The 24,441-nt window shown below is 39.2% G+C and overlaps 1 protein-coding gene across 1 annotated transcript in view; it reads left to right on the top strand.

The window, feature by feature from the left end:
* Positions 1–24,441, top strand: part of GABRR3 (gamma-aminobutyric acid type A receptor subunit rho3) — a 50,471-nt gene that overhangs the window by 23,849 nt on the left and 2,181 nt on the right. The window contains exons 6-9 of the mRNA XM_003821887.4: positions 2,683–2,765; positions 3,817–3,957; positions 9,944–10,096; positions 18,666–18,862. Of these exons, the coding sequence (XP_003821935.1) occupies positions 2,683–2,765; positions 3,817–3,957; positions 9,944–10,096; positions 18,666–18,862 (574 nt within the window). The remainder of the gene's footprint in view (positions 1–2,682; positions 2,766–3,816; positions 3,958–9,943; positions 10,097–18,665; positions 18,863–24,441) is intronic.

Raw genomic sequence — 24,441 nt, 5'->3', positions numbered from 1 at the left:
AGAAAAATTCTAAAGTAGGGTGAAAAAATGATACCCCAAAAGATATCCATGTCCTAATTCCTGGAACCTGTGAAGCTTATCATATATGACCAAAAAAGAAAAAAAAAATCCTTGCAGACATGATTAAGTTAAGGATCTTGAAATAGGGAAGAAATTATCTGGATTATCTGGTTGGGACTTAAATGCAATCAAAAGTATGCTTATAATAGAAGGTAGAGGACAATTTCATGCATACAAAAGAAGAGCAGGCAATGTGGTCATAAGTCAAGGAATGTTGGCAGCCACCAGAAGCTATAGGACACATGGATTTTCCCCCTAGAGCTGCTAAGAGTGAAGGGCCTTTATGACACTTTGATTTCAGCTCCATGATACTGATTTCAGAGTTCTGGCCTCCAAATCTGTGAGAGAATGAATTTCTGTTGTATTAAACCACCAGATTTGTAGTAATTTGTTACAGCAGCAGTAGGAAACTCATACAGATTATTTTTGCTCGTTAAAAATACCTTAACCACTTCGGCACAGAGCTGTTGCCAGGCATTTTATAAGTGCTGTCAATGTTTTTAAAATGCAATTAAAGGAAAATATCACTTTCAATGGGTTTTTTGGGGGGGGTTAGGGGGAGGAACAGGGCCTCACTGTGTCATCCAGGCTGGGGTGCAGTGGCACAATCTCAGCTCACTGCAACCTCTGCCTTCTGGGTTCAAGCGAGTCTCCTGCCTCAGCCTCCTGAGTAGCTGGGATCACAGGTGCCTGCCACCATGCCCAGCTAATTTTTCTGTTTTTAGTAGAGACAAGGTTTCACCATGTTTGCCAGGCTGGTCTCGAACTCCTGACCTCAAATGATCTGCCCACCTCGGCCTCCCAAAGTACTGGCGTTACAGGCGTGAGCCATGGTGCCTGGCCTCAATAGGACTTTTAAGTGAGGAGTAGCATAGGACTCATACATACTGGAGTCAAGTCTCAACAGGAATCAGGAGCAGAATGGCACTATCTGGACAAAGAATCAATTGTTTTAAATTAATTTTGGTGGGGGGAAGTCCAGTAAATAATTAACTCAGTGGATTTTTCTTACCCTGCACATTCCAGGAAATATTTGGCCCTTGCCAGGCTCTTGCAGGGTAACCTCTAACCCCTTGGAATATCCTAAGTGATGAGAGTATCTTTGTTTACTTTGGGGCCGGGGGCCAAGCCAGATGGTTTCTGCTAACAATGTGATTTACGGTGGAGACTTTGAGCCACTAGATATCAGCTTGACCTCTGGAGGGGGCTGGAGACTAAGGTCAGCCATGTGGGTGGTCAGTCATTACTATGTGGCTACTCTCAGTTGAAAGTGTAGATACCAAGGCTTGGGTGAGCTTCCTTAGTTGATAATGTCCCCAGGGTGTTGTCACATATCATTGCTGAGAGAATTAAGCGCCATCCACATAACTCCATTAGGAGAGGACAACTGGAAATGTGTTCCTGGTCTCTCCTGGACTCTGCCCTGTGCCTCTTTTCTACTGTTGATTTTCATCTGTGTCCTTTCATTATAATATAGGTAACTAAGAGTACAACAGCTTTGCTGGGTTCTGCGAGTCATTCTAGTGAATCTCTGACCCTGAGAGTGATCTTGGAGATCCTCTAACACAGGAGGAACTCAAAATTGTTGTCAGCACAGCTCTTCCAGCCAACAGCAGAGCCAATCCAAGCCCAGAGCCAGATCCCCTGGTTCCAACTTGGTTCTGACACTACCTAGCCACCTAGCCTCTTTGGTCATTAAGTCACTCACATGTACTATGAAGGAAATGGACTGAAACACCTCAGAGGGTCCTTTCTAGGTTTAAAGTACTAGGAATACACCAAAATGAATCCTTGGCTTGATGTTTTGTTGCATGACTATTGACAATAGAATTAGCCCACAGCAGACAAAATGTCCCTACTCCTCTGGTTAACTCAAGGGCACCACAGGTAGGAGCATCTGTTGCCTTTGTTTTTTACAAACCTGCTCAGGGGCCTTTTATGAACCTCTGATCTGCTATTGTGGGTACCAAAGTTTCTACTTTGAGGCAAGATCATAGTACAGCAGCCTCTGCCTGAAGCCAGGAAAATCTAGGAGGATATAAAATTTGAAAAAACCATTCTCATCAGTATGCAAGCCTTTTGGCTTAATAGTACCTGAATTATGCATTGTGCACATAGATCTATAACTAAGAATGCTCCAGGCTTTTCACTCACTACTGGAAAGAGAATATCCTCGGGTAAACTTGCTTTGTGAAGGAAACCTTTAACTTCAGGTTTTTATTGCCACCATTCCAACCCTTTGTTACTACAGACTATTTATGTGTGGATCTTCCAGAAAGCAAAAAATATTTAAATCTATTTAAAAGTCTCTCACTTTGAAGAGTGTTTTTCTGGAGACATCAGAGCCAGAAAATACTGAGGGGGCTGATCAGGAAATGGTGAACTCAGAAGCAAGGTATGAGAGCTGAATTCACTCATTGACTCTGTGTCTTAAGAAAATCATCTACCCTCCTGAGTTTGCTTCCTTGCATGTCATTTGGACAGAAGATAATACTGCCTGTTTTGCATTATTCTTGAAAGACACACAGAACCAGCAAACAGTAAGAAAGCTTCAATATTTCATGCTCATTTGGCCAGATGGTTAAATGATCTGCAGTTTTCTTTTTCTCATTCTTTTTATAGGATAACGGTTTCGGCCATGTGCTTTATGGATTTCAGCAGGTTTCCTCTTGACACTCAAAATTGTTCTCTTGAACTGGAAAGCTGTAAGTCTCACTTCCTGGTGGAGTGAGTGCACATCATTTGAACACACCATCACATACTTACATGTAAATAAGCATGCTCTTAAGAAACATTTTAAAATACTGATATATTTATCCAAAACTGAAACAGTTGTGGCTTCTTTTTTTTTTTTTTTTTTTTGGTTTCTGTTTTTTATGAAGGTTGATGGCAGTTTGTCTGTTAAAGGAGAAGGTTCAGGGGAAAAGTGTTTTGATAATTGCATATTCTATAGTTTCCACAATAAAGGAACAGCTCCCTAAAAAGTCTATTCTTGCTAATGTTGTTACATAGACTGACACAGACTTTCTATATTTGGAAAGCTCTGGAATTCACGTTCCCAGATGAATCACAATCCTCCATTAAGTAGACTTGGATTCCCTAGAAAAATCTGACTCTAGACATAGACCCCCTAATCAAAGCCCCATCACAGGGCATCTGAGCTGTCAATCACTTTTACCAATCAGCTATTTTTGATAGAAGATCTTAAAAGCTGACTGCAATTTTTGCAAATGTGTCTAAAATGCTGGGAATCTCACCAGATGTCTACTCCACAGATGCTCCGCCCTAACTCCATTAGAAATTTTCCATACCACTATTTGACTTTAGAAAATTTCTTGTAAGATTGGCCCATTTTGGAATTTCATCCAAGGAAACTAAAAACAAATGGGGACTAACAGCCTGGAGTCAGGCCTGTGACAGTGAGGGGATGCTATGGTGTCACTCTGAGGCCTGGCTTAACACTCTAAGAGAATGTACACAAATATGGGAGCAGCTATCTGGGGAGTTTCAATTCATTGTGTGGGCACAAGATCCATACTATACTAGTCATCAGGGTCTAACTTTTAGAGATTCTTTTTCCTCCTCCTAAAAGTGTGTGTATGATCAGTCCATTGGCAAACATATTTTTGTCACCTAATATGTACATGTCATTGGAGTAGGCACTAAGGATACAGAGCCACATAAGACATGGTTATAGAACTCATTGAGCTTACAAGAGCTTATTACACTTACAAGACTGATATTTTCATGTTTTAGATGCCTACAATGAGGACGACCTAATGCTATACTGGAAACATGGAAACAAGTCCTTAAATACTGAAGAACATATGTCCCTTTCTCAGTTCTTCATTGAAGACTTCAGTGCATCTAGTGGATTAGCTTTCTATAGCAGCACAGGTACAGCATTTTACATGGGTGATTCATCAGCATTTATTGGACATCTACTGTTTGCAAAGCACCACAACATGCGAAAAGACCGGAATCCAAGCGAGTGTCCCCTTTGGCCAGCACCATCATTCCTCTCCTTTTACAGGGAGCAAGCTCCACCCTTCCATACATCATTTCTTTCCTACTCATGCAGCCACCTCTAACTAGATGCCTTGCTTCCATTCTTGACTTCTCCAGTCTCAATACAGCAGACAGAGTAATCTCTTTGGAACATAAAGTTCACAATTCTTTCCTGTTCTAAACTTTCCAGTGTCTTTCCATCACATTTACAACAAATTGAAGTTTCTCAACGTGATCAGTCTCCTGCCTAATGTGGGACTCACCCACTTCCTCTGCCCCTCACCACCTGCTACTCTCCCGACACTGGCGTTTTTGCTTGCCTGCCTCATTCCATCTACAGGGCCTCTGCTTGGCCTTCTCCTCCCTCTGCCTGGGGTGCTTTCCCCCAATATTCTCATGCCCTTCTCCCTCATTTCAGTCAGAGCTTTGTTCAAATAGCTTCTCAAACAGTGCTTTCCTAACCAAACCAACCCCGTGTAAAACAGGCTTCCTTTCTCACCGTTCCCTATCTCGGTCATCACAGCACTTACCATCACCTGAACTATGCGTTTATTTGACTGCTTTGTTGTGTGAGTGCCTCACCAGAAAAAGGGTGGGGAATCTGTCTGCCTTGCTCACCATTTCTTCTGCAGCACCTGGAATGTTCTTGGCACGTGACAGATGCTCAATAAAAATCAGCTGAATGAATCCATCCATAAAGTGCATCATTGCCCCAAACAGAAAACCTATCCAAAATTGGGCCTATATAGTACTCTTTACTATGACAGATATATTTCTGAATTGACAACTTTTATCCAAGACACCTTTTAAAGTTATATGTGATCCCCATTGACTAAAGTTGGAAGCAGCCTCCTTCGGTTCCCCTCTGCCCTCCTCACCCTCCACTATCATTCCCCTTCTGGATATTAATATTCTGGGTCATTTTAGGCCGAATCCGTATAAAATGCCACTTCAGATTCAATGCAGCCATGCTTAGGCCAGCCAGAAAGTGTGCCAACAGCTGTCCCTGAGTTTCAGAGCTGTCCTGGCTAGAATGCTTTACCTACTCTGCCTTGATAGTGGTGTCTTTTCTCCTCAAAGATTCTCCACTCTGTTCTCAGATCTTGGAGAGTAGTTATCAAGTTTGTATCTAAAACCTGCAGCTTTAAGAGAGAAGTAGAAATTGACATTGCAGAGAAGTTAAATGATTCTCTAGGAACAACAGCTATTTATCTATTTAGACCCAGAAGAAATTCTCTATTTCACTCCATTATTTGTCTACATTGCTTGGGATTCAGCAAATGATGCTCTCAATTTTAATCATGTTTATTGCCTTTTCTGATTATGTAAGTAGCACATATTTATTTGTTTTGATCACTGATATATCCCTGGCTCATAGTAGATGCTCAAAGGCTAATTATTGAATGAATGAATAAATGTTAGATAATTTGAAGAGACCTCAGAAAAATTTAAAGGAAAATCTCTTTGTAATCCTACCTCATAAACTATATTATTATTTTGATATATTTTTCTGCTCTTCCTTCTTCTCCTCCTTTTCTCAGTTTGTCTTTCTCTATATGAATAAATATAGGCATATATTTATCAGGATTTTCAATGTTCTTACTTAATCCTAAATTAAATTAATATTTAAATAAAAGAATGTATGCAATGAAGCATGGTATATGTGAAGTATAATTTATAGGATGTGTTTTCATTTTACTATTGCTAAAATGAAAAATAACTTTGGCATATGATAAATTGTAAATAGATATTTGCAAGATTTAATGCTAATATAATGTAATATATATGAAGCATAGAAATCAAAAAGAATTGTCTCCTGCACAGAACATATGCAAAATATACAATAATAACGATGGCATTTCTTTAGCTTTTGAAGCACAACTATCCATTAACATATATCCAACCATCCTCCTAACAAGAAGTTAAATTTCACTTCAAAATTCTAACTTTACCACTAAATCATTCCATTTGCTCTACCATAATTTTATCTATGCTTGTCAGACTTTTTGAGCCTTACCAGGCAGCTCCAACACTAGCTGATTTATATCTTTTTCTGGTCATGTTTTAGAATCTCTCTAAAGCCAGGAAAATACTGGCATGGAAAAACTTACTGCTTACAAAGATGCTTGCATTTTAAAATGAACTTACAAATCTTTAACGTTGAAAGGTAGTTACATTTTTAAGAAATATCATTTTGGTTCCTAAGAAAAATGAAAAAAAATTAGAATTAGGTTCAAATGTACATGCTTTGTGTAACATGAGAAGGAGACTTATCCATAATACATTAATATTCTTTAAAAGCAAGTTACGGAAGAATATATTTTTAAAATCCCATATTTGTTATTGAAGAATGTATTTATACATATTTATGAGTGCATGAGTGCTTATATACATATCTGTGCATATCGTATGTGTGTGTGTGTGTGTGTTAAAAGCCTAGAAAGATTAATAGATACCTCTGAGAAGTAGGTACAAAAAACACTTGTATTTTTTAATTTGTTACAATATACCCATTTTTTTAAATGACAGAGATTGGTAGGAAAAATGCCGAAGGGAGGCATTTTGGAAGTTGTATTCAAATATCAAATCAATAATCATATCTGGGTTCATTTAACCACCCCTAAGTTAGGTTTCGGAAAGATTACATTTAGAAACTTATTTTAGTTCATGAGCATGTGATAGCTCTGCCTCACATTATCCACGAATCATTAAACATAATCTTCTGACAAACTCAAGTGTCTTTTTCAGACTAGTTTCCTGTTTAAATATTTTAGCTTCCTCAAAAATAATTTTTGATTTGTTTTCTTCACTCCTATCCTTACAACTACCAGCCACAACCACCACTCCAGGTGTATAGAAAAACTATACATCTGACTCTGGCTCTAAGAGTCAGAAATATAGTTATAGGACCTTAGTTTCCATTTTATAGCTGAACAACAGGGTGTTTTTTTTTTCTTTCTTGGCCTTCACCACTACTGTTGCCACTGTTCAAAAATCACCACGACCTGGCAATATTAACAAGCAGATGAGGGCGTCTGCCTCCTGATCCCTTTCTCAAAATTCTCAAAATCATGCACTATAAATTTACAAAGAAAAAAGAAATGACTCCTGCCCCTAAGGGATGCATTGAATAATTATTCTTTATCATAGCATAATCTGATGGCTGAATGTGTAAGTAGTAGAAACAGACTGCCTAAGTTCAAACGCTGTCTCTATCATTTATTAGCAACCTGACCTTGGACAAGTTGCTTAATCTCTCTAACCCTTAACTTTCTCATCTTTAAATGGGTTTCGTAATACTCTCTATATCATAGGGTTGTGAGGATACATGATGTCATATAGTTAAGTACCTTAGAATGTTATCTGCCATATAATAGAGGCTCAATAAATATTAGTTAGTAGCTGTCATCATCACCCTATTTTCATCCACATTATTTTGATCCTTTTCATAGAGAGTATTAAGGCCTACTTTCAAAGGGCCATTGAAGGTGACTGTCTCTAGGTATAAAAACCTTCTTTATTCTTGTCTTGGGACTGACTCCCTAAATACTGGCCCAGTCCTCCATTTCCCTGGGTGCCAACTCTCTAGCCTTTTTCTCTCTGTTATTAACTCCTCTTCTTTCTACTGTATGGCAAACTGATGGAGGCAGATGTACCTGTCCCCATCCAAAATTTAGTTCAGATGCCAAAACTGATGATGCCATACACATGACAAAAGGGTATGAAGTGATTTATTACTTACATAATGAGGCTTTCTAGAGAGAGATGGGCAGGCTCCCAAGCAGGTCTGAAATGAAAAATGGCTTGAGAAAACAGGAAGGGGCTACTGGCTTAGGTTTTTATGGTAGCTAGGGGGTGCAGCTAGGGTGAAGGCTGCCTGTCGTAGGACAAGATGCATGGTTTGAACTTTTCACAGGTGCCAAAAAAAGGAGACCTAGGCTTTTTATTAACTTGCTCAGATGTAGGGCAGAAGGCGAAGTTGGGCTTGAGAGCTTTTAGCAGTCAAACATCAAAAATAGAATCAGACTCTTTATTGTACTACCCAAAATGAAGGCTTCACAACGTTCCAAGGCAGCACCACCTTTCCTGATAGGGAAATGGACTCCCCATGACCTGCAGGTTCAACTAAAATACCACCCCTAGTCTAAAACCACAAGATAGAGCCACAGTTTGACTTCCTGGTTACTCCTCCCTGCCCCCACCCCACCAAAAAAAAAAAAAAAAAGGACAACTGTTCTTCAGAAAATTATGAATAAAGAAAGGATGCAGTTAACTAATTTTATTTCAAGTTAATAATGAACAGAAAACTATATACCTTAATACTGTCTTTCTTTTGAATTTCTTTCACAGGTTTTCCTTATTTCTTTTAACCTCACAGTAGTTATATAAAGTTGTAAGATCAGAGAGCTGTTATTGTACTCTACAGCCGTCACTGAAACTCTCAGTGGTACACAGTAATAAATTGGGGCTGTGATGTAGGTGATACAAGACAATGAGAAGCTTAAAAATAATTTATATTTTAACTTGATAATGTACTATGTGATGTATATTTTATTACTCCTGGTAATAAAATTGTTTGGTATTCCTGAACATATGTAAACTGACTGTTAGAAGCTTAGAACTAGGTAAGGAAGAAAAAGATAATGAGTATTTAATTGAGAAGAGGATTCTAAGAGTAGAGTCTGCCAGTTCAGTGTGGGTTGGCCAGGTGTATTTCTTAGGCCAAATGCCTAAGTACTTAAGTGATCCATCTAATAGGTTTGCCGTCTTGGGTTTCTAAGAAATTACTGCTGAGACTAGCAGAAGGGTTTTCCAACTCTGCAATACCTATGATTTTTATTTTATAACTTTTGACCTATAGTCCCTGTGTTTTGGATAATGTTATTTGAAAATAAACAGCATTTATCATAGAAAAAATAATCTTGCTACTTATTCAGAAAAGATGTTATTTCCATGTTTCCTCATGTATTGCCTTATTTTAGTAAAGATTTAACAAGATTAGCACATAGTTATTGTGAAATAAAGCAAGGTAATATAAATTAGAAATGTATGAGAAAAAAAGAAAAACAAGGATAAGGTATTATATATATCCTGGTATGTGTATGTGGTCATTAAAGAATGGTGCTCAGAGAAGTCCTGTAGATGTCTGAAAATTTGGCTTTAAACTTCCTTGTAGTCAATGGGAGAGGTAAACCTGAACAAAATGTGTGTGTGGATGTCACCACAAATGGTGCTTTTAATTAGCACAATTAATATTACCAACGTGAGTTTATATAATTTCAATAGGAAGCAAAGAAACATCAGTTGGTTACTTTTTTGCAGATTCATCATGCACAAATTATGGTACTTGTGAGACTTTAAAATTATAAAACTAGCTTATGGATGCTGTTTTCTTTCTCCTTTGAATCCCCAGCTGTCTCCATCTCAGGTCAAAATCCAATGACCTAGTACATACTCTGAATCTTTTCATTCAGTTAAATGTTTTTTTCATTTGTTATAGCTAATAAATGGTTTATTGGTTCTTTTATGCCATTATTAGTCATGTATTGAAGACTTTCCCTCTTGCAGAAACGCCACAATACAATATATTGTGGAGACAGATCTTTAGAGGCCATCCCACAAAAGATAACCACTATTCATCCCTGAACTGCGGGTTTGGAAGTTAAAGGGGATCTTTGAGTCAAATAATTAAGCAGACTGCAGTTCAGCTGGTTGAACAAATGTTGATGGAGTGCCGGGCCCAACTAAATGGAGATGAGTTTGTCAAATTCCGTGTCCCCAAGAGCTTGGAGTCTAAAGAAGCAGGTCATTTCACTAAGTGCAGTGTTTCTAAGGGGAAGCTTGCTCTAATGAAAACTTTGGCTTTTTTCCATAGGTTGGTACAATAGGCTTTTCATCAACTTTGTGCTAAGGAGGCATGTTTTCTTCTTTGTGCTGCAAACCTATTTCCCAGCCATATTGATGGTGATGCTTTCATGGGTTTCATTTTGGATTGACCGAAGAGCTGTTCCTGCAAGAGTTTCCCTGGGTAAATCTTTCCCCATCTTTATGAAGTGTTAACATGGGAGAAAGTTCAAGGGAGGTAAATAAAATGGGTCATACATGGAGAGGAAAAGAGAGTGGTGGTTTAGTAGGGATAGTCAGAGATGAACATCCAGGTTGCAGTATCGATCTTGACATCCTCAAGGGCAAATTGTAATTGAGTTCTTTCCTTGGGAACCTGGATTTTAGGGATGAAGTCTTTGCTGACTGACCTGCAGTTGGGTGATAGTAAAGAAAGGGGGTGAAATTATGAAGCATAAACAGCCTCACTTTTAAAGCTTATCTCTTTTCTTTTTTAAGGAAACCTCCCCATGCATTATACAAGTCCATTTAGCTTTTCAGGACAAACCCTTACATCAGAGAAAGGAAAACCTTCAAACTAATTCACACTATACTCTTAGTGTATTAATAACAAATTACCTTGGTGGGTTAACAAGAACGTGGAGGGGATGCTTGAATTTGAAAATATGAATACTGATTAGAAATTAGGACTTAACTAAAAGACCAAAATCAGAATCAACCACAGTGGAATTTCAGGTACAGTGGCATATTAGTTGGCAAGAGATTTTAGGTGGAGAGACGTTGCCAGCCTCATTAAGTCACTACACAGGGGTGATTATCTACACCGTCTAACATGCTATATGTGTCTGTCACACACACTGATTTATGGGAACCATTTCAGACCCACTTAGCAGTTATTGAGATCTTAGAAAGTAGAAGATACCAAGCTAAGCACTTAGATGACATGTTACTTAATGAGAACCCAAGAGATAATCCCACTTGCCTTTTTTGCTGGTCAGGGCTGATCCCCCTCATTTTATCTGATTTTGTTCTTTCATTTGTAGTGCTCTATCTAGAGAGAAGACTGTTATTATGATAATCATTGTTACAATTATTGTAATTATCACACAATTCATTCCAGAAAGGGTGGTTTGTAAGTTAATGTTCACAAATTATATGCATACTTCAAAAGATCATTTGAAAGACATAAATTATTAATATTAACAATTTGCTCACCTCCTTTCCCTATTAAAATATTCAATCTACAAGCATTTGAGACTTGAATATCTTCAAGGAAAAAATACCATCTGAATAAGTAATTAAATTATTTGAACTGTTTCTTCACATCAGAGCATGTGCCCTAACCTCAGTACTGCAGTGTGGCAGCATAGACCCAAATACAAGACCAAGGGCACATTTCCAGCCCTCTAGACACAATGAGAAAAGCACTCAGTCTATAAAGGTTTATGAACATGATTTTCAGTCAGATTTCTGAAGTTGACTGCTCTGCTCTTATACTGTGAAAATGACAGCAATAAGAGCTACTTCCATGGAAGGGTGGAGTGAATTGGGAACACTAAAACACTTTTAAGACATCCTTGAAATTCTCTGCTTCTTGCAACCACATCTGATCCCTTAGGGTTAGGAAATTGCTATGCAGATTTATGTAAAATGCATGCAAATCAGAAGTGTCCCTCTCCCACTTTTTAAAAAAATTATTTTAAGAGAACAGTAGTATTCCTATAAAACTGTTACCTTCTCAGAATTTGCTTCCTACCACCCTCACTTTTTTTTCAAAGATAATTTGCCCTCTTCTTCCCTAGCTCTTTGCAAATGCTTAGCTGCCCAATTCTCTGGAAGGTCCCTATGAATACCTATTCATCTGTCCCAATTACCTTTTCTCTTCTGCCTCCTTCCTTCACTTTCTCCACAGCATTTGACATTATTAGGCATCCTCTCCAAATCTAGGACCAACTTTAGTGGTCCAGAGTTCCAGCCTCATCTTCCTCATCTGCAAAATGAAATTATTCATACTACCTCCTAAAGGTCACTATGAGAATTAAATGGGAGAATTAATTAATTTCATCATGTCAACTGCCTAGCTTGATGCCTGGCCCATAGTGTTGGATGAAACCAACTACACACACAATGCATTGGCTTTCAATACTCTCCGCTAGTCTAGTTTTTTTTACTCCCAAAGACTTTTTTTTCCTTTTCTCTTTCCTGCTTTTTCTTTCACTCCTTAAGTATGAGTAACTCCCTCCCAAGGATCTGCTCACTTTTGACTCTTATCAAATGGAACAAACTTTTTAATTCCAACTACTGTCCGTATGTAAGCATGTTCCATTTGGGTACTTTCAGTTGTATACTGGACTTCACCTTCAGGTACTACAAGCATTCAGCCTGTTTAGAACCGAGTCTTTCCTTGGGAACCCAGACTTCAGGGATGAAGCATGTGCCAACAGACCTGTAGCTGGATGATAGTAAGGAAAGAGAGTGAAAGTATGAAGCATAAATAGCCTCACTTTTAAATCTTATCTTTTCCCTTTCTAGGTACACTCCCATGCATTACCCAAGCTCATTTAGCTTTTCGTGACAAACCCTTACATCACGGAAAAAAAAAGAACCTTCAAACTAATTCACATTATACTGTTGGTGTCTTAATAATAACTTACTTTAATGGGTTAGCAGGGAAGCCACTTATTCTCTTCACTTTTCCTCATTCTGTTCGGGGCCTCCCAGTTTGTTGAGCCTTTCATATCTGAAACCTCAATTTCCTTCTTAATCTTTGGCAGTGATTCTCAAACTATGGCCTTAGGACCCATTTACACTCTTAAAAATTAACGAGGACACTAGAGAGCTTTTGTTGCTGTGGGTCGTGTCTATCATTATTAGCCATATTAGATGTTAAAATAGAATTTGAAAATATGTATTAATTCACTTAAAACTAGGAATAATCAACTCATTACAAGTTAACATGGTAACATTGTATGAAGCATAATTATTTTTTCTAAAACAAAAACATTTAGTGAGAAGAGTGGCATTTTTAAACATTTTTGCAAATACTTAATGTCTACCTTTATAGAGGGCAGCTGGATTCTTATCTCTGTTTCTTCATTCAGTCTATTGCAATAGGTTTTGGTTGAAATACAGGGAGAAATCTGACCTCATCAGATACATAGTTTGAAAAGGAGTAGTATTTTAATAGTCTTTCCTGATAATTGTGGATAGCCTCCCTTCACATTACACCAAAACTCAGCAAGTGATAATTCCTTAAAGTTTAATTGCAATGTGCTATCTGAAACAAATATTTTCTACTGTTAGATTACAATCCATCGGTCTATCTTATACTTTTGATGACAATCCATTGGTCTATCTTATACTTTGAATAGATTTTTCACTGATGCATTGGTCATTTGGAAAATGTTAGTTCACTGAGTTACAGAGATCTTCCAAATGTTTACATAATTCATTATACTGGTTTGGATCATAATCTCAAAAGACACAATACTAAATGCCATAATCCTGAATGTTGAAATCCTGAAAGATCAAAATCCCTAAAGTCTAAATCCCTCAAGTCTAAAATCTCAAAAATCACAATCAGAGGATAATTACATCATGTTAGGCCAGTTACTATGCACTATCTTCATGCAATTGCCTATAACCTATTGCTGTAATACACTGTTTCATATATGAAATTTTCTTTTTGATTTTTGGTCTGTTTTTCTTAAGTCTTTTTTTTACTATTTTTAATTGTCAGAATTATAATTGGCTATGCTATGTATTTCATCTTTGCATCATTTCTAGTAGTGGAGATATAAAGAAGTTAGACTGTTAGAGAGTTCTAATTTGTATTATGCATTTTTGCAAATTTAGCTCCATGAAAGTGCATTATCACATTAACTTTGTGTGTAAGTATTGTGCATGTATGTAAAAATGTTGAAACTTTCTCAATAAATGAAGACATGTCCTTTTTGTACATCTGCATTTGTGAAATATAAAATTTCATGAGATCTCAGCTCTTTGTGTGACTGCATATGTGGTGGTGACCATCATGGTTTTTGATCAATCCTCAAAAGATTTAAGTTGTTCATCACGGTGTTTCAGATGACCACAGTTATAAAGCTGGGTGCCCACAATGACCCACCATAGTGATATGCATTTATATGTTTCCCTTTTGACCTATTTCTGTATCAATATGGTTCATCTGCTCATAACTGTATGCCTGTGCAACTGTTGTTAGTATACCTGAGTGTTTATGCTTACAGAAATATGTGTTATTATTGCCTTATTTTACTGTGTAAAGTGGCTTATGAAGTGTTATGTCTTTTTTTATGTTTCTTAAATAAATTACCTTTTTAAAATATAAATAAATAGCTTTTAAATTTTTCAAAATTATTTTTAGAACAATATTTTCAGTATTTTGATCTTTCAAGACTGTAATTTTTAGAATTTTAGACTTTAGAGATTTTGATCTTTTGGGATTTCAACCTTTGGGATTATGGAATCTGGAATTGTGTCCTTTGGCATTATGATTGGCTCCTCCTCCCTACCTGTGTTTCTCTGTCAAAATCTTGCCATCTCTACATGGCCAAAAACCTTCAGTGATGACTCCAAGCACACATGGTCTCTCTCATCTTTGAACACGTGGCATTTTCTGTATCTCCTAAGTAGCTTACTTCCTCTATTTCATGTTTTGCTGCGGGACAGGAGTGGCTTATCTTTTGACCTCTATTAGAATGTGAGCTCCTTAAGGACTAGGGACACTATTACCATTTTGTTGTTGTTGTTGTTCCTTCAGTGAGTAGCACAGTGTCCTCCTGCACATAGTTCATATTCAGTACGTAGTTGTTAAGTTGCCAGTGTTTAGACCACCATATTTTTAGTTGCTAACTGGAAATGATAAAGGATGATTCATTTGCTGGTGAAGACCCTCCCACATTTGCATGTTTCAGGTAAAGAGCAGTAGAGGGTGCATAGCATAGAAGTATCTACTGTGATTAGGCAACTCTCATAAGAGATAATAGCTACCATAACTTGGAATGTGTGATGGGTCAAAAATATGATTATGTCTCTCCATTCAATTTGGTGTGGAGAGTGTGAGACAATTATAAAGTTGTTCAAGGATATTTAAATATTATACTTTCTCCTCTCATTTCCACTTCCCTCCTTCTTTCTTTGCCTCCATCGTTCTTGCTTGATCCCTCTACATGAGGTATGCCATTCTCTATAGAATGAATTAAGTAATGGGCTCCTTTACTGGAAAACAGATATGGCAGAGGAAGACAACCGAAATTTTCAGGCCTGTAGTCACTCTCAGAGAAAAAATCATCTCCTAACAGAGGATCTGTCATATGTTTGGAAAAGTGAATACTTAGGCAACTGGATAAGAGCAGTTTATCTAACGATCACAGAGATTATGAGAATTTCTAATGACAGTTATTTGTACTCTTGCACCACCTTCATGAGAAAATGGTTGTCAGTTTCTGGTCATAGAGCAATGTTGGAATGTCAAGCCACCTTCCTTTCCTTCATATCATGTAATATTTTCATTCTGCCTAGGCCTATATGAAAAATATTTTTACTCACTTGAAGGTGAATATAAACACCCCCTCCCTTCAAAAGAACTACCTGCAACACAGTTACTGAGGGGGTGAAGAAACTCAGTGGTTCATAAGTGATGCCTGTCTTCCCTACTGCTATCATACCAGTCAACAAAACTCTCCACCATGCATGACTAAAAATAGCCAATGAAACTGAAAGATTATTAATTCCCCCCAAACTAAAGGGTTCTTAAGACCCCATGCACATCTTTAAAAGTTAATATGGTGAGGCTGCAAGAGCCCAGGGGAATTGAATCAAAGGGTCAGACTAAATATTTTTCATAACACTTTCCTAACTATGCGTAGCAACATCAGTAGTGGGGAAGATAATTTTCTAATCCAAACACATGACCTTCCTTTGACTAAATGGTTGCTTCGTATAATTCAAAACTCCTTTATTGGGATATTAACTTTAATGGGTTTGGAAGGAATACTATTTGTCAAGATTAATGTATTTTTGAGGGGTGGCGCAAGACATAATAAGTGTATTTAATGTAGCTATAATACTCCTGACTTCAAGTTCTATTGCTTTTGGAATTTACATCTCAGTTTTCTCATCATTCACTCCCCCTACCCAACAATCCCTCCTCTCCACTCTAATTCTTTTTTTTTTTAATTACTCATCTTAAAGAAGGAAAATTTAGAATGCTGTTTTTAAAATAAATAAGGCTATTGTCAATTAGTTGGATTAAGCACCCTTTTAAAGAAAATGATTAATAGTTTATTGCTTTCTGGCAAATATAGATAGCGCAATTCCTTTTTATTTGCCCAGTAGTTATCAATTTCAAATACATGACGAGACCAATCAGGCATATACATTTGTGTGTTTGTTTAAAATCCTTATTTTGTCCACTAAGCTCCATATTACTGCACATTGAAAAAAAATTAAGTTCTATCTTTTATATCTTAAAAAACCAAAGGAGAAGACATTAAAAATTTTTTAGCTGGGCGTGGCGGCTCATGCCTGTAATCCCAGCATTTTGGGAGGCCAATGGGGGCAGATCACCTGAGGTTGGGATTTCGAGACCAGCCTAATCAACATGGAGAAACCCCCTCTCTACTAAAAATACAAAATTAGCCCAGGTGGTGGCGCATGCCTGTAATCCCAGCTACTCAGGAGGCTGAGGCAGGAGAATCGCTTGAACCCAGGAGGCGGAGGTTGCAGTGAGCCGAGATCGTGCCACTGCACTCCAGCCTGGGGGACAAGAGCAAAACTCCATCTCAAAAAAAAAAAAAAAATTCAAACTAATGAGGTTAGCACCTAAGTGGGAATATTAGTTCATGATTCCTTCACTTCCTACCAGTGAAATCTTGAACAGAGTAAGACATTGGCATACTGAAAATGTCAGTATGGCACAGTAAAGGCACAGTGTCTTCTTTGTGCCTCTTGGCATAATTCTGCACTCTGAACAGAATTTGCACTCTGCTCTGACAAAATATGGGGGAATCCCTTAGCCACTCTCAGCTTCTATTTCTTTTCTGTTATGTGTGGCTAATTATTTACCTAGATATGTGGTAGGTAAATATTTGATAAAAGCAAGCAGGTTTTATTTAATAATCTTGGCTTCAGCTATACCTGTAATGTTAATAAAAATGCCATGCTCAATAAAATTCCATGCTTCATGTTCACTCTTTGCTTCATGTTTACGTAGCAAGTATGTTTTAGAGCCAGGGAATACAGACAGCACCCTCTGATATGCAGATCGTTGATAGTACCATTGTTGGGGGAAACCTGGGACTTGATGAGACAGTGGTCTGTGTTCAATGTTAAGAGCTGGAATAGCATTTAGGTTTCTTATTCTGGAGTTCAAATCAGTGTGAAGGTGAGATTCCAAGTCCTCCTATGGTACTGTCAAATTGCCAAGTTGTGTTGATCTTGATCATACAAACTAAAAACTTTATTTGAAATAGAATGGCTCTATAGAATTGTCATTGTGTTTGATATGGGGCTGTCTCAGATGAGAGCCTAGCAGAGTTATTACAGAAAGGATAGAAAGGTGTTGGTGAAAGCAGTCCACATGCTGTGGCTGTACATTTAGGAGTAAATCACAGTGCTCTTCCTGCTGTTTGAGACTCTGTCTGTTGACATTACAATGTCCTCACAACTTATAAAAATCATTAACGATTCCATTTGCACCTCCCTGGTGGGAAATTAAGAAATAAAACCATACCAGCCAGTGTACATTTCAAATATTTACAATAGTATACTTTCTCTCCAGGTGGTACTCTTGCAATATCCCTCTGAGAAATTAGTGTAGACACTGAATGGCCCTCCTCATGGCCAGCATTTTATTAAGGAAATCTCAGAGTCACTTCGTTCTCCATTTTCCCCCTGGAACCTTGATCTTCTTACCTCTGATGATCATGCCAGAGAACAAAGAAGTAAAAGGAAGAGGGGAAAAAAGGAAAGGGAAGGGGGAAGGCAGCAGAAAGGGAGAAGAAGGGAAGAGAAGGAAAGGGAAGAGGGGGAGGGAAGGGAGGAGAAAGAGGGGAATGAAGAGGAGAGTGGAAGGGGAAAATGTGAATGGAATTTAATTGTTGCTAAGTAAGTATTTACAATGAACTGAACCCCTACTAGCACACTTATACTCAGAATCAATGGAACTGTAGTTTCATTAACAATCGACAAAGAGAATAACAATGGCTTTTTAAGTATTTTCTGTGAAAGGATAATGTAGAGAATAGCAATCTTGAATGCTACTAAAGATCTTTCAAGAAGAAATAAGCTCCCCGGAAGCATGAAATATTAAATGTAGACATAAAGACAGGTTATAAACAGCAAAAATTGTGAAAGAATGGGAAAGGTTAGAGGAAAGGATTTTAGAATTTTTTTTTAATTGAATACATGTTTACCTTTCTGGCATGCTTAGAAGAGGCCCATCTGAGGGTGAAAAACAGAAAAGTCAGACTCTGGTTTCTGTGAAGGCTTTAAATGGAGGAAAGGAAACCTTCTGGACAATAGGGTGAGGGCAAGAAAAAGAGACAGAAAAATCCAATGAGAGTGTTTGTTTAGGCTCAAGATATATACCTGGTCAACATGCACACACCTTCCCTCCTCTTGGATCACCAGGTTGATATTGTTCTAGAAATGCATCCCCTGGTGTGATTCAGCACCAGATCCTGGAAATGAATAGCTATATCACTGAGCTTGCCACTGTTCTCAAATGGCAGGAATCACCACAGTGCTGACCATGTCCACAATCATCACTGCTGTGAGCGCCTCCATGCCCCAGGTGTCCTACCTCAAGGCTGTGGATGTGTACCTGTGGGTCAGCTCCCTCTTTGTGTTCCTGTCAGTCATTGAGTATGCAGCTGTGAACTACCTCACCACGGTGGAAGAGCGGAAACAATTCAAGAAGACAGGAAAGGTACAGCCTTGCTCTGACTATCAGATCCCTTGGGGAATGTGGAAAAGACTACCCTTATCTATTGCCCTCTCTTGACAGTGTTGTAAGCCTTTGTATTAAGTCCATATGCTTGTCAAGAGGCAAGTTGACAGTATGGTGACAATTTAACATTGAACCTTACCCTCTGCTCTGTGCTGGCTGTTTTCTTATCCTCACTCACCTTCATCAGGAGTTTTTGTGTGTGCAAAATTTCTCTCAATATGCTCCTTTCCCCCAACTGTACCCTTTGAATAAAAGGGGTTGACATACAAACCACATTCTTTCAAATGGATGATGATGATAATAATAATAGCTAACACGTAATGGGGGTTTATTATATATTGGCATCATACCAACCATGTAACATGTCAGTTAACTCTCACACTAAGGTCAGTATTTTATCGCCCTCATTTAACACAGGTGGAATAAATGCAGCTGGGTGGTAACTTGGCCAAGGTCACACAGCTGAAGAGGAATCAGGCTTTGCTTCTGGGTCTCCTTAACTTCAAAGGCTGTGTGTGTGCTCTCAACCAATAAATGATATGTTTCTCTCCATTGACAGCCAGCATTTATATATCTCTTCTTGTCACTCAGGAGAGTGGTAGAGCATAAAGGGAGGTTCTTCTCCCCGCAGCATCCTAGGAATGAGGTGCCTTCTGGGCTCTAAATGTTATCCATGTTTTTTGTGACATTGTTTAATAAATGTAGATAGATTGCTCTCTACCTGCTTCATTTCACAGAGGATTTGGGCACCAGTTTCCTGCTTTTACAAGAACTTATATAAGATATTGTACTTCAGAAACTTAATTGATAAGAGTCATTCGTTTCTAGTCTACACTTAAGAGAATAAACACACATACGCACACATACATATGTGCATATAGTATATATGTATACATATACATCCCATATAGAGAATATCTATACACATATACCCATAACTTCAATGAAATCTATTCACATTGGTTTAAGTTTTTTTTTACATGAGCATTTATATGCAACCAAACATTATTTAATATTTTTTCTACTTCTGAGAGCATCTCATACTTTCAGGGTGTTTTTATATCCTCTTCTCACACCGAACCTTCCTGTCAGCCCCCAGTATAGATCTTGCAGAGATTATTATCTCTATTTTATAAACGAAGAAGCAGAGTTCTAGTGAAATGAAGTGATTTGCCAACAGATTCTCAGCCAACAGAACTGCAGTTGCAATTCAGATCTGGAATGCTCACTTCATCCTTTGATGTTACATCCTTTGAGTCAAAGCTCTAATAAGAGCTGATTTTGTTTTCTTGCAGATGCTTTCATTTCTTTGCTAGCCGCATGTGACTATGTTTGCCTGTCACTTACATGCCCACAGTGAGTGCTATGCACGTGTATGGAAACCAGGAGCTGTTAGAGCAGTATGCGGCAGTGGTGCGTAGGCATCACCCGGGTCCTCGTTAAACTCTAATTCAGGAGGTTTGGGGTGGGACCTGAGACTATGAATTTCTAATAAGCTCTAGGTGATGCGGATGCTGTTGATCTATTACCCATACTGAATAGCAATGATTTGGATAGTCTGTGAAGTGAAAGGTGACAGGAAAAATGTGTAAGGAGGGAAAGAATTTTCTTCATGTTTTATTTTGTTTTTATACGAGGAGTGGTTAACAGAAGAAATAGGCACTGAAGTACTTTTGGCTCACCTCCATCTAGTCTTTTGACTCAAAAATACCTACAACTCCCTGCCCCCACCTGCCACACAACGTGTGTTCACTCTGCCTGATTGTTTTATAGTTGTTGATATTATACACAATCTTTTTGTGTACCACTATGCAGAACTTCTTTTCAGGTAATAAGCATCCTCCATTTTAAAAATTATTTTTCACTTTTTAATTGTAAAATTACTATAATTTAGATTTTACAATCTGAATTGTTTTTTTTAAGTGTGCAGTTCAGTAGTGTTAAGTTTATTCACATTGTGGTGCAACCAATCTCCAGAGCTCTTTCATCTTGCAAAACTGAAACTCTATACCCATCAAACAGCAACTTCCCATATTCCCCTCTCCCCAGGCCCTGGAAACCACCATTCTAAGCATCCTCAATTATCTCAAATAAATGCAATTATCTCAAGGGAATGTCCTATTTGCCATTCATATCTTTGTGGGACAAAATGAAGAAATGATTGAAGTCAGAAGTGATGGCAGGCCAGGCACAGTGGCTCACGCCTGTAATCCCAGCACTTTGGGAGGCCAAGGCAGGCGGATTTCTTGAGGTCAGGAATTCCAGACCAGCCTGTCCAACATATGAAACCCCATGTCTACTAAAAATACAAAAATTAGCCGGGCGTGTGGTGGGAACCTGTAATCCCAGCTACTCAGGAGGCTCAAGCAGGAGAATTGCTTGGACCTGGGAGGCCGAGGTTGCAGTGAGCTGTGATTGAACCACTGCCACTGCTCTCCAGCCTGGATGACAGAATAAGACTCCGTCTAAAAAAAAAAAAAAAAAGAAGAAGAAGAAGTCATGATGGCAAACCAAATCCACCACATCCCAGCTTTGTGTTCCAGGTTAAGTCTCCTAAACCCCTTCTGTGCTTCCACAGTGGTGTCATTTCTTCCCCATGTACTTCACAGGGCTGTTATGATGATCAAGTGATATAGTAAAAGGGCCTACAACCTTTGCAAATATAAAGTGCTATACAAATGGAAGTTCTTATTGTGAGTATTGCCCAGAACACCTGCCCTGAGGGAATGGGAGTATTACTAGCAAGAGTGGGAACAAATCCAATAGGATGAGATGCCTTGGAAGAAATAGGATGCAATGGGAGAGGCCAGATAGAAGAAATATCTGTGGGTTTGGGGGCTAATAGATGACACCTGTATATATATATGGAGTTGGAAGCCAGTATTAGAGAGAGAGCCAGTTGTGGAGCCAGATATATGGATATAACAATGTCACCTTTGTTATTGGTAAAGCAGTTTGGAGAATGTTGCTTAGGTCTGTGAGCAGGAGGGCTCACTAATATTTCATCACTAGCTTAAATGTACTCACTGTCTTGGTCACTGGCAAAACAAGAATGTTCAGGCCTATCTCTGGAAGGACAGTATCTCTTTACTTCATTTCAGAGAAAAGACCTGGACACCAATGCAGACACCAAATGGAGGACTCAAAAGGGACAGAGCTAAACGTGCCAGTTTCTTCTCCCAGACTGCTACAGTAGAGTGACCAAGGGATGATGAGAAAGGGCTGGAATGTTAGGCCTCGCTATGGAGTTCCTCTCTATGAAAACAAATCAGGCAAAACTTGTTTTAATCACCCCCCTACCACCATTACTACTACCATCCATCACCCACCATCATCCACCACCCAGCACCATCCACCCTCTACCACCATCCACCACCACCACCCACCACCCACCACCACTACTCACCACTAACCACCCATCACTTACCACCCACTACCACTATCTACCCCTAACCACCATCCAACACCACCACACACCACCCACTCACCCACTGACCACCACTTACTACCAACCACCACTCACCACCTACCACCACACCATCCCCCACATCCACCACCACCATCCCCACCACCGAACACCATCATCAACCACTGTTCACCACCATCCACCACCACCATCCACCAACACCACCACCATCCACTAACATTACTAACCACCACCCACCACCATCAACCACCACTACATCCTACTATCACCCACCACCATTATCCAACACCACCATCTACCACCGTCACCCACCATCCACCAATAACATCACCAACACCATCCACCACCATCACCACCACTCACCACCCACCACCACTACCATATACCCGCACCACCATGCACCACCTACCAACACCACCAACCATGACCACTGCCAACTACCACCCCCACCACCACCTACCACCACCACCATCCCCACTCACTACCTCTACCCCACTCACCACCCACCACCACTATCCACCACTACCACCATTCACCACCTACCACCCACCACTCACCATCATCTGTCACCATCCACCACCACCACTTACCGCCACCCACCATGACCACCATCCACCACTACCAAATGCCACCATCATGAGCACCATCTACCATCACCACCAGACACCAATACCTACCACCGCCATTCACCAACAGTCCCACCACCACATATCACCACCACTCACCACCATAACCACCACCACCCAACACCACCCACCATCTATCACCCACCACCACCATTCACCACCACCACCACCCACGACCCACCACCACAATTCACCACCTCCATCACCTACCACCACCATCCATCTCACATTATTACTATCCACCACCACACACCAATACCACCCAGTACCATCATGTTCATGTACATATTCCAACCACCTCTCTCCCCGAGACACTCAGAACTGGAAGAACAGCAGGTCTATAGAAAATGTATCCCTGGTGTTGACCATTGCTTGGAAAGAGGAAAAATAGCTATTTTCTTTCTTGGCTGGGTGCGGTAGCTCATGCCTGTAATCCCAGCACTTTCGGAGGCCAAGGCAGAAGGATTGCCTAAGCTCAGGAGTTCAAGACCAGCTTCAGCAACATAACAGGACCTCGTCTCTACTAAAAATAAAATAAAATACTGTCTCTGGGGATGTATCTATTATGCGTCCTTCTGCAGGGGGTGCCCGACAGTGATGGTACCTTCACAGACATATTACTCTTCGGGTCCCAAGGTTTGGCTTTCATACTTTCCATTGTCCCAGCATGGCAGGGCACTTGAAGCTACTTCAAGCCCCATCCGGGCTGGAACTGGTGTCGGGGGAGCCATGGATGAATCGTATGCCCTGGTGTTGGTGTTGCCTCACTCCTCTGAGCTCTTCTTTCTGATCAAGCCCTGCTTAAAGTTAAATAAAAGAGAATGAGTGAAAAAAAAAATTAGCTTAGTGTAGTGATGTGTGTCTATAGTCCCAGCTACTCAGGAGGCAGAGGTGGGAATGATCATTTGAGCCCAGGAGGTCAAGGCTGCAGTGAGCTATAATCACACCACTGCCCTCCAGCCTAGATGATAGAGTGAAAACCTGTCTCAATAAATAAAAAATAATGATAAATTTTAATTTAAAAGTTAAAAAAATAAAAAGAGACAACATAACTCAATTATGGGCCCTTGATTAGTTCACTGACTGCACAAAATAGTCTTCATGTCTTTTGAATTCAGTAAAATATTAGGTTTTTAAATCACTATAAATCAAAGACATGTTTTGGCAGCATTTATTCTGCAGCCTCCAATTTGAATTCTGAATAATTTCATCTGATAGTAGCCTCTCTCTATTTGTTCATTTTTGAACTTCCCTATGAATCAAGAGGTGATTTTGTTTTCTCCAAGAGCAATTACTAACAGCTGCTTTGTAGACACTGCTCTAAACTAGTGAGAACCACTATCTTCCTCAGAGTAAAACCTTCAAGAAAATTTTAGTTTTGATTCAATCAGGCACTGGAGCCAGAAAGCATTGATAATTTGCTCCTTCAGAAAAATAAACCAGTTTTATGTTGTTTAATTGGGCCGTGTTAGGATCATTTATAGGTGCTCTGAAGCAAAAATGGG

Source organism: Pan paniscus, chromosome 2, assembly GCF_029289425.2.
Source record: "Pan paniscus chromosome 2, NHGRI_mPanPan1-v2.0_pri, whole genome shotgun sequence".
Classification (NCBI taxonomy): domain Eukaryota; kingdom Metazoa; phylum Chordata; class Mammalia; order Primates; family Hominidae; genus Pan; species Pan paniscus.
The sequence above is the reverse complement of the archived record's forward strand: the minus strand, read 5'-3'. Positions and strand labels throughout refer to the sequence as shown.